General features: G+C 36.6%; 1 protein-coding gene across 3 annotated transcripts in view; it reads left to right on the forward strand.

Annotated features, from left to right (window-relative positions):
* The window catches only part of atrx (ATRX chromatin remodeler), a 352828-nt gene that overhangs the window by 290504 nt on the left and 50152 nt on the right, over nt 1-12172 (forward strand). For all 3 annotated transcript variants that reach the window (XM_039765743.1, XM_039765744.1, XM_039765745.1), the window contains 2 exons: nt 167-261; nt 5492-5661. In XM_039765743.1, coding sequence (XP_039621677.1) covers nt 167-261; nt 5492-5661 — 265 coding nt within the window. The remainder of the gene's footprint in view (nt 1-166; nt 262-5491; nt 5662-12172) is intronic.

Genomic DNA, 12172 nt, shown 5'->3' on the forward strand with positions numbered 1-12172 from the left:
ACGGAACGCTTTGCAGTTAAAACAAAACTTTTTTTTAATATCTTCATTAAATGATAACATTTGTAAAATAATTGTCTCACCTGAAAGGCTAATATTAATATACTTCTATTCATGGTGTGTTTTATAACAATTGTATCTTTTTCTTATTTTTTTGTTTTTATTGAAGGGATACTTTGATGAGGACAGTATGGAAGAGTTCATTGCTTCAGATACTGAAGAATCATCAATGAGTTTAAGTTCAGAAGAGGAAGAAGTTAAAAGGTACAAAAGCAACTGCAAATGTTTATGTAAAAATTTTATCAAACTTCTGAAAATATACACTCACTTCTAGAGTGTTTTTAAGAAGTCATTTTATTAGGGTCAAAATTTATTATTCAAAGACATGCTTGTAGACTATTATTTGAGTAATTTAAACAGTCTTAGTTGATTTTTTTTAATCTAAAGAAAGATAATGAATTCATAGAACTTCTATACAGTAGAATCCATATAAATGTCCCAGTGCAGTGGTGTCAACTTGTGTGCACCCAGCTTGGCTTACTTTTTACAGTTTTCTTTTTTTTGTATAAATGGTGGCAAAATATTGTCTTCAGTGTTCCTTTCTTTGATTCATTTGCCTCCATTACTTGCTATGGGAATCTTGGCAGTTGCCAATTGCAATGTCTCACCTTTTCATTTAATTTTTGTATATGTTAAGGTTGAAAAGTCACTGTTGATTTGCTTCTTGATTCATTATTTTTTGTAAAATGTTAAGGCAAATAAATGCACTAACCATATATTGCATTGCTTAAAACCTATTATCCAAAAGGCTATGTGAATTTATTTGTGTAGATAAGGACCCATATGTTTTGTATATTCTATAGCATACTGTTTATGTAAAGAATTATTGAAAACACATACTGTTTATGTAACGAATTATTGAAAACACTTTTTCAGAGATAGTTTACGATTTAGAATTTAAATCAGGGCAAATTGATAGTTGATGAAAGGGCATACACATATATTTATTTTGTGGACAGCATTTAAGTAAACAGTACATAACAGACTATAGTTTGATGCAGTAATTTTGCATCATAATATGTTGGATACATGAATGCGGATAAACACACACACACACACATTTCATTTTTCCCCTCTGTTGAAAATGGGCCGTACTTTAAAATATAGATTTTTGAAAGAGTTCTGTTCTCATACAGATTACCGCCATTTTGGGATGTACACTTTCTGTCTCTGTTTCTCCCCTATATTCTCTAGTTTGTAAAGTAACTCCAAGTATGTTTGAATGGGTGTTTACTGATTGTTCTTCTTTTCTATTTTCCTGTCTGTGACAGTTAGTTATGGAACACTTTAGACAGACTAAAACATAATTAAAATACCTGGTGAAGACTGCAGTGCAAATAAGTTATACAGTGGAACCTCGGTTCACGACGATAATTCGTTCCAGAACTTTGGTCGTAAACCGAGTTGGTCGTGAACCGAAGCAGTTTCCCCCATAGGATTGTATGTAAATACAATTAACCGTTCCAGACCGTACAAACTGTATGTAAATATGTAAAAATATGTAAAGATTAAGCACAAATATAGTTAATTACACCATAGAATGCACAGTGTAATAGTAAACTAATGTAAAAACATTGAATAACACTAACACAAAACACCCAGGCTCCTTGCTCAGCTGCACGAGCTGGCTCGATCGCGCTCTGTCTCTCTCTGTAGCACACACACCAACAAAGCCCCTCCCTCAGCTACAGGAGCAGCCTGGCTCACGCGCTCTCTCTCTCTCTGTAGCAAGAACGAACACACACACACACACACACACCACCCACCCCTATCCCCCCCCATCAGCTGCGTGCTCTCTCTCTCTCTCTCTCTCTCTGGCTTGCTCGCTATTGCTCTCTAATCTCTCTGTAGCAGGTGCTCGCGCAGCATTTTTTTTAAAATGAGTTTTATGCACAGCAGAAAAAAAATGAACATCGACCAAATCCGAAGTGCATTTAAAAACCAACTCACAAGCAACCAAAAAAGTAAGATTGCAGGAGATCACGCTATTAAACTTAAAGCCTGATCGCTGTAAACACTTTTTGTAAACTGAGTTTTAAGCACAGCGGAAAAAAGGAACATTTGAAAAAAGAGAAAGGTAACATTGCACCTAATCGCGCTATGAAAAACTCCATTTGTAAACACTTTCATGAGTTTTAAGCACAAGGAAAAAAGCAAACATTTGCAACAAATCACGTTATGAACTGAAAAATTAACTTTTGAAAAATCCGTAATACAAAAACCACCAAGAGAACTAACCTTGCATGAGTCGAGTTCTGGCATGAAGAGTTTTCCTTCAGGTGTTTTCTCTCTTGTGGTTTCTTGGGTTTCTGGTGCTTTTAGCTGTTTAGCTGGTGGGAGTGAAAGCCTCATGCAGCCATTCCAAAAACAAAGTTCTTGTGACCCAACCCTTCATGTTTGCTGGCAGTCTGGCTTTGTTTGATTTTGCTGGAATAGGTATTTTGCTCTTCGGCTCGACAGTCACAAGAAACCCTTATACCACGTCCAAAGCTGAATGGTAAATAAATATGTAGTCTGCATATACAGTATGTTAATATTTATTAAAAAATTAATTTGTTAAAAATAATTTCTCTCCACTTGATGCACTGATGGTAATTGTAATAGTCAGTAACAGTAATATTCGCAAAATAACTTTCAGGTTCATGTGCGTTGAATGCCTTTGAGAGTTATATGGAGATCATGGGATTAAACAGTTTGGCTTTAACAGCTCTGTAAAGGTGCACATTATAGGTTGCCCTGAATTCCATATTAAATAAGAGTTTTTATGATAACTATGATATTGTTAGGACTTTTCCTTGTCTATTTTGATTGGAATTAAATTTTATTTAAAAAGAAAGATGGTTTCTTACATTCATTTTCATAGCAATGTAATACAATTTAGAGTTAAAGGGACTGGAGCCTAATCTGTAACTGGTCATCAGGTCATAACAGGGAGCAGCTTTGCCCAGGCCCACACTCTGTACATTTTTATTTATTTTTTTTTTGTCTTGCAAGATTCCGAGGAGACAAAGTTTATCCAGGCACAGATCAGAAAAGCAGAAACCAAGTCAGCTCTGTTTTGTCAATTTTTGCACTTTTCACTACTTAAAAAAATAAATAAATAAATAAATAAAAGTTTACTCTTCACTTGGAGGATAGGGCATGGGTTCAGCTCCTGAGTGCCCAACAACAGAGATTTACTTAGCATTACTGTAACAAAATTACAACCCACATCCAAGTATCATTGCTAACATTTAATTTCTGAAGTTTAAGTTAATTGTAATTTTAATTGTTTGTGAGTGTATGTATATATACTTGCTTAGAAAATTTTTAGGAACACTACACTAATATTAGGCAGGTCCTCCTTTTTCTCTCAAAACAGCGTCAAATCTTTGTGGCATGGATTCCTTTGAGATTCTGGTCCATTTTGACATGATTGTGTGGTGCAACTTCTGCATATTTGTCAGCTGTGATTTTCTTGTTGTATTATATCTTAATGGTGTTCTGTTGGACTCGGGTCCAGTGACTGAAAAGGCCACCAAAGAACACTAAACTCAATTTGCAAATGACAAATTTGTCATGCTGAGAGTAGCCATTAGAAGCTGGGAAAATTGTGGCCGTAAAGGGATGCTCATGGTCAGCAACAATACTTAAACAGGCCAATGATTAATTGTTATTTATGTGCTCAGTGTGCAAGGAAAAAGTTATTCACACTATTATACCACCGACAAGAACTGCTGATACAAGGAAGCTCAGGTGCATTAATTTATGTTGATGGCGTAAAATTCAGACCTTACTCTCTGAGCGGATCAGCAGAAACTGAGATTCGAGCCAGGCTTCGTTTTTGCAGGCTTTAGCTGCCTAGTTTTGGTAAGCCAGTGCCATGATGTGGTCTTCTGCAATTTGTAGCCCACCCATCTTAAGGTTTTACTTTTTGTGTTTTTTTGGCACCATTATGAGTAATCTCTAGATGATGTTGTACGTGAAAACCCCAGGAAATTAGTAGTTATAGAAGTATGCAAACCAGCCTTTTGGTACCAACAACCATGTCACAGTTGAAATCACAGTCTGGTGTTTAATGTGAGTTTTAAGTGATGCTCTTAACCCTTGTCTTCATGATTTTATTTATTGCGCTCCTGCCATATAATTTGCTGTTTACATATTTGCATGGATAAGCAGGAATGCAGGTGCTCCAAATAATTTGCTCAGTAAATGATGTTCTGTTCTCCATTCTTGATAGTGAACTTAAAAATCCATACAAGTTTTTGAATAAACAACACACATCTCTGTAGCATATTATAATTGCTAAACAACTTTGAAGCTGTAATACTTAAGATTATACACTTGGGCGTTTTCTGTCCAGAGGGTGCAAGTTCTAATATTGTATCGCTTTGTGGCTCTCTGAATAATTAAAAGTGGAGTGTGCCATTCATATTTTTTCAGTGTTGACATCACCAAAAAATGACATTGGTATTTAAGAAGAATGCAAGAATAAAGTGTTTACAAACATACATCACTTGTGGCAAATTAAACATTCTCAATTATTAGCTTTCACAAAGTGTCTACCCACATAAAATGACAAGAAAATCAACAGTAAAAAAATGCTTTTCCAAAAAAAGTAGAAAAGCTACAGAAAAAAACAACAAACAAAAAAAAAATTACAGCCATTGCTTATCTTTACCCATCATTTTAATGAAGGGTAACACAGAGATTTCCTAATGAATGTGTAGCTTTAAAAATAAAAACAAAATTGATTTGAAGTTATCAAATAAATTCTAATAGGCAAATTTGGATGATATTCCTGTGACATGCGGTTGTTGACGTGAATTTAAAGTGAAAAAGAGCTGTCACTTAGGGGGCTGATGGTAGGGAGATAATGAATAAATAAAAGCATTGTAACTGATTGAGGGAATCGCAAGTATAAAAAATAAACTTGACTTGCTTTCCTATGAAAATTGCATTTAAAAATACAAACAATAAACATGAGAACTAATATTTATTTTTTCTATAACAAACTAATGAATGTTCCACTAGCCAGAAATCATGAAACAGTAACTGAACATGCATACATGCATATTTCTATTAAGAAATTTATGCTTATTTATGTATTTTTCCTCTGTTGTAAATATTTTTAGATGCATGCAAATTTCTGAATATCTCCTGTCTAAACCAAAACATAAATTAAACCAATGATCTTGCAAGAAGTCGTACAGTCTTATTTGTTAAATATTTTGAATAATTTTGCTTGCAATAAGTTTTTTTTCTTTTGCCCTAATAATTTTTCTTATGGCTTTAGCATTTATTGCAGTTTGCAGTGCAATTTATTAACATCTGAAGAGTGTACAAATAACAATGCCACATCTTGTGCTGGTTTACCATAGCAAATAACACAGAGGGCAGATTAATAACATTTATTTAATTTTGTGAATCGATGAAACTGTGTTTTTTTTTGTAGCAAGAAGAAAAAGAAGTGTAAGAAACAAAAGTCCTCCAGCTCTAATGATGATAATGGTAGTGATAATGATCTAGAAGTGATCAAAGTATGGAATTCCCGTTCACGTGGTGGTGCAGATAAGATGGATAATGAGAGAAATAAACAACCTGACCCTCCAAAAGAAGAAGAAGGTAAGATGTATGTGTCAGTACTGACAAATTGACTTAACTGAGAATAACGTTATGCATTATATCTTTATTATACTTACCTTTCATTATTAATATAATTAATACTAACGCACAATATCTGATGGCATGGTCATTTTCAGTTCTTAGTTGAAAACAAATTCATAAATGAACAGAGTGAGACACTAATTTATTGTACATTAATACAAGCAAGTGTTTAATCCTTAACATTTTCTTAGACAAATTAATTCTGTCTCTCTGGTTTGTACCCAACTAGAATTGCATTATGTTTTAGTGTAACCCCTTAGACAAATGAGTAAAGTTAGTTAGTTCAAATATTATAAGGAACTCCAGACAGTTTAAGACCAACCAACTCTGCCACCCATGTACATTCACACTTTCACAAAAGATTTCACTACACAGAGGGCTTCATTAGTCAAGTGTCCTTCAAACTTTGCCAGAAATGAAACAGCTGTGTTCAGAATATTTACCACTAATGGTTTTCTAATTCAGTATGACTAAAGTTTGTTCCTTTTCTATTAAGAGGAGTTAGTGTTGCCAGTAGTTGCAGAATTGCCACTCACTAAAGCCATTTAATTTTACTCTCTGTTGCTTTGTCTTTGTTGAAGGTCATACGTTTAGTTGGACAAAGTAGTCTCCATCCTATTTCTAGAAGCAGTTTCCAGGAAAAGTACTACCCCGGGTTATGAGAGTTCACCTCTCCTCTGTGTCCTCAGTCTATCCAAGGTTTTCACTCATTAAGCCAGGTCCTGTTCCTGTGGGAGATAATTGACGCATCATCAATGTTTTTCTAACACTAGAAGTGCTGTTTGCCGCACCAATAGTTGTTGTGTTTTTAAATGTGTAATTATTTCTTAACTGTGCTTATCATGCTCTCGTTCTTTCTTGAGTTTTTCTAAAATAGCTGTCCTGGAAGTGCCAGTATTGTTTTATTTCAAACCCTATAAGTCTGGCATCAAATTTTAGATGGCCAGGGATGTAAACAGCAAATATATGCTAAATAGTATTATCTGTATGGCGGTAGACAATGTTTCCTGGCATTTCAGTGTGTTTTGAGACTCTGGTGTAACTTGTTGAGCCTTTTACAGACAAAGGGAGAAGTATCACCACTGACAATATCTTCACACTATTTTTCCTGGAAAACATGCTTCTTGCCCAGAAAAATCCTGTTTGGTGCATTTACCAGAAACGACACGGAAACGTCCACACAAAGTACCACAAGAATGGAAACATGAGAGATTTTCAAGGCAGCAGCCACCAAGAAAGTGTGGATGTAGTGTCAGTTTTGAAGGTGAACTCGCAACTAAAGGAGAAATATATGGAGTTCCACTAATACGTGCGTGAAGCAGCTCACAAAAGACTATAGGATTCTGTGCCAACTACTGATGCTGACTCTCTGTTGACTACATACTCCTTTACATTTACATACATATGTCATGAAATATATGGTATTGCTAAAACTGTTTACAAAGAAAAATATTATTCTCTGTAATAATGAAGCAGTTTATGCAGAGCAGCAGCACGATTCTGGAAATTTTCAGTCTCTTCGTTGCTGTATGGTGCTGTTTCTTTTGTACTCCAGGACATGCAGAGGAAAGAATAGTACAGAGAGGTCAGTTCAGTGCTATATGCAATCATCAAATTCAAATGTTAACAGTTCACACACACGCAAGGACTGTCCTTCCTACATTTATGACATTTGTACCTGCTACTTGTACCTGGCATCTTTTTGCCAACTAGATGGGCACTCAGGAGGTGGGGGGTTATAAAGTTCACAAACCTCCACTGATAAGAATTTGGAAAATAACACCAGTGACCAGAACTCCCCTCGTGTTCAGCTTCTCAATATAGCAAAGTATGACAGGACCTTGATTAAACAGTTTAGGAAAGTGGTCACTCACAGAATTGTAAACCCAGTTACAACCACCACACCAGTATACCAAAGAGAATAATGAGCTAGCTAAAGCACAATACCTCTCTCCACACACCCAGCTACAGTTCATTGGCTTGTTGAGATGGGATCATTTTCAAATGGTATATCCCATTTCTCTACACTTATAACAACATAGAGGAGGTGGTGGTGATGTCTCCGTGAGGCAGGTTGCCGGATCTGTGGTGCGGCGGGTAGGTTTAGGTTTGGTAACATCCCATCTGGATATTGGTGGGATCAATAGGCCATTCTTAGTGCTCAGATTACAAAACCAATTTTACTTAAGGATACTTAAAGATTTCAAGGAATATGTCCATATTTTTCCTGGTCTGCCTCCAAACCTGCTGGAAAATCCTGTGGTGGAAGGCAGTAACCAAGTAATTTTGACTACCTTTTTGCCGTCGTTGAGATCTGGTTTTAACCTGCACCCTATTTTTCCCCAATAACTTGCATCCTTGAGAGTGTGCCAGCTGCTCAGGGTGGAATTGCCACTGTTGAATTACTAATTTTAATTTGTCATAATCACCAGTGACCTGCTCATTGAGGTCATAATAAGCCATCAAGCCTCTTCCATCATTAATGGCACCAGTATGTGTGTCCATGTCACTCGTTCCAGTGGTACCGGGTTACTGTTCTTTCAATGATTATAACAACAGTTTATTTGTTGTTTTGCCCAAAACCAGATTATGTGGCTCACCCTTGGCAAGCGGAGTTTGCTTTTCACTAACTTGGACATGTAAGGATTGGACCTCCGTGATGACGGTTGCCACTATCGCAGTCGTGTACCTGCTCTGTCATCTTTGGAAGATAATCCTTTTAACTATGGCACTGCAAAATAATAGGCAATAAAGATCATAAAGGTTTTGAGCACCAAAGTGATCCCTTTATTTTATGATGCTAAAAAAATCTAGATTAGGACAATACAGGCCTTTCTCAGATGGCCATTACATTGACTTCTTCAAGATGGAGGTTTTAAAGGTAGTGAAGAGGAAAAGGGTGGGTTCTGTAGACCAGAGACTGCAAATGATGTCAGTGGATAGCAGTCTGCAAATCATTTTTCCTGTGGAGGAAGTTAGAAAAGAGGCATTAGATGACAGCGCTAACTCATGCTGGGCGGTATGCACAAAATTCTATATCACCGTATTTTTCAAAATTGTACCAGTTTCACAGTATTCAGCTGTATTTTTTTTCCATGAATGAGTTAACCACTTTTTCCACTGCAATTATTGCAGTAGACTGGCTAAGATCAACCTATTCCACTGTCATGAGAATTGTACATTGCACACAAAAACATTTCAATGTGCACAAAAGTATTAATAAAGGTTTGCATGAACCCATAAACTGATAGTTTTCAAGGCGATGGGGGTTCACTAATGAGGCACTAATGAAGAGAAGGAGTAACGTTGCATGACAGTTGCAGTCAAAATAAAGAACCTTTTTATTGAACAAATTTTGCAAACAACTTAAACTAAAATTTTGACGAAATATTGTCAATAATCCAAAGAGGCATTTAGAAAATATCCAGCGGTGCTTGTCAAAAGTTGTATTGCACTGAACATGTCTTAGAAAAGTAAATATTTTTTGTAAACCAACTACACTTTCTGTTAATGTTAATAATCTCTGTCCACTGACACGTTAAAGTGACTTTTTAAACAACTTTACCATCATTAAACTGCATAATATTTAAACTAATAAATAATAACAGTAAAATAAATAAATAGTGCAACTTCCAGTAAAAATACTATTACTTCAAAACGTGATTGCACGACCACGGGGAGTTGATGAGGTGATTGGGGCGAGCCGCACCCGATCGTTCTCTATTGCTTCATCGGCTTACTGTGGCGTGTAAATAAGGCGCTGCGCCCACGCAGATGTATATTTATGGGCCGGCAGGATAGGGGGAAGCAAAAAAGAAAAGATAGAACATAAGGAGGTTAAAAAAGGGAAAAGGCAGTCGTGGGAGATGGGAGACAATACAGACACGAGGAAGGTGAAGGCAGCACGAACTGGGGCTCCGTGAGGGAGCACAGGATAAGGAGATCTAGGGGTTGGTTCATCCCACTGACTAAGCGTGTAAAGTGGGGCGAGCGAAATGTAAGACCTCCCAATGGATCTGAGGACTGAGTGAGTGCGAAGGAAGACGGGAGGTGTGCCAACCTCAGACGGTCTGGCTGCGCAGTGTGGCAGCAGCCAAGACAGGAGTTGGCAGAAAGCAGTTCATGCTGCAAAGGCTCCGCCAGCAACGCCCCTAAAGGATGAGCTGAGGAGACAGAAGGTGGTGTGCTGTGATCAGGCGAGGAGAGAGACTGCATTTTAACCTCTATTTTAATGGATTTATTTATTATGGATTTTTTCCCCACGTTTAAATGGTTTTATGGATTTGCTATTTATTTGGGTACTGTATTTTTCTGAACACTGCACAATGGACACTTTTGGTTTTACTTTTGACTGTTTTTAACAAAAGCACCACCATCCCCTGCTTCAATGAGATTTCTCAGCTCATCTCAGTCATAACTATCGACGGTGTTGGTTCAACATGTGGGAAGTGGGAGTCTGTAGGGGACCGGTATTGTCACGCTATTACACAGTAACCAGGTACATTACACAGTATTGAAAAAAAAATAAAACAAGTACAACTTGGCTTGCAGTATTATCCAGTAGTATGGAAACAGTATTCACACAGTTGAACATAATGGTCCACATCCAAACTTTTTAAAACCAAAGTATTTAGACAACAGACGCGGCACCTTTTTTCTTCAAAAGTTCTTCTGTTGTCATCATGTTCAACTTTATCGTTTGCTACAGCTTCCGTTTAGGAATGTTCTCTGTCCATTTTCACTGCTGAATATCTCCACTAATGCATGTAGTCCGTCGCATGCCTGTTTAGCGGCGCAGCAGTAAAAAAGGTCCACCCTTAAACAGTTTCCCGCTGCTCCACGTTCTTAACGTTGTTTAAGCTATTTAAACCGGAGTTCCGGTATAAGAAAAATCCATATCATAACAGAATAAGAAACGGTTTTTGGTATGAACCAGTATACCGCCCAGCACTAGCGCTAACCCCTGATTTGTAGGGTAATCACTGTCAAATGAGCCGTGAGGTTGTCTCCCAGTCACTTATATATGACAGCAGATTTACGCACATCTGTGTATTTTTTTCCTCTTAGTAGATTCAGCTGTTTTTACAATCCACTTAGGAAATGTACTTGATTCAGTTTTGGTTGAAGACTTGATAACATTCAGTGTCAAATATTTGGATTAAGTGAGGAAATTAAGAAGAAACGTAATTCATTTTCAAGGCATTATGTGTAAATGCAAAACAGTACGTAACAGTATTACCATTTTTTCTTAAACTTTGAATTTTTTGATGGAAATTTCATTTTTAGTATTATTGTAACAATGAATCATATTCAAAAATAACTATGATAATAGAATGTAACAACTGCTTGCAACTGTTTAGTAGAGAACATAAATTGCATGGTTTTAATAGCATTTTACAATAGAACATATTTAAAATGAAAAAAAAAAATGTCCTATAGCCTTACTCGAGTAAAGTAAAATCCTGCATCAGTTGATGTACTATTATTGTTAGTTGTTCATTGTGACTAATTGTATTACATGTTCCTTGAAACTAACATTTATGAAAGAAGTACTTGATCAAGAGTTAACAATCTATATTGAGGTTCACCCATATGATGACTTCAGCAAGTGCTTAGCCATGTGCACAACTCAGTAAATTGTGCAGCTTGCCAGCACTTCAGTAGCTTGCATTAAGGATTTATTTTGCCATCAGGAGTGATTCCTTGTTGCTTATAACAGTTGAACAGCATTGTAATTAAGGAGAATATTGTCATAAATTTACACCTCTGTTTAAGAAGATATGCTATATTGACGATACCAAAGAGAGGAGACAATGTACGATTAAAAAAAATTGATGTCAAATTTGATGTTGGGAATCCTACTACTGTTCTATACTTTCAAAGGAAGAATGCTATGTAGTGGAGTTGTGGACTCCATTCTTACAGAAGGGTTATTATCACGTAATGAGGAAACTTGTATATAGTGGAATGTCCTTAGACAGTTCCTTACATTGTCCCTAAAATAGCTGCAAACATAGTGTGATTTATACCTGGTAATATTGTGACATGCGAGTCCCTGTCTTGCACCCCAAAACACAAGGCTGAGTCTCAAAACCAACTTTATTCAGCTTGAATTACTTATTGTAGTGGGATCTACCACTCCCCTATACACAGACACAGCAATCAGGCAGGATCGTGGCCAGGTTATTGGCCAAGTAATGCGGTTCCCTGCATTTATCATGATCCTTGCATCATCCATTGACAACGTCGCTTATAGTGTGACTACGATCGGCTATGGCAATGGATGTGCTGTCTTACACAGATGAAGCATGTCGTCCCGTTGGGGGGAGTCCAAAAATAGTTTAGAAACCTTAAAATTTGTATATTATATTAATACTTCAGCCATTTAGGCTTCATTTAGGAAGTAAGACAGAACACTTAATTTTAAATACAGCCAGATTAAGAACAGATCATTGTTTTACAAAAATGG

This window comes from Polypterus senegalus, chromosome 10, assembly GCF_016835505.1.
Source record: "Polypterus senegalus isolate Bchr_013 chromosome 10, ASM1683550v1, whole genome shotgun sequence".
NCBI classification, from domain to species: Eukaryota; Metazoa; Chordata; class Cladistia; order Polypteriformes; family Polypteridae; genus Polypterus; species Polypterus senegalus.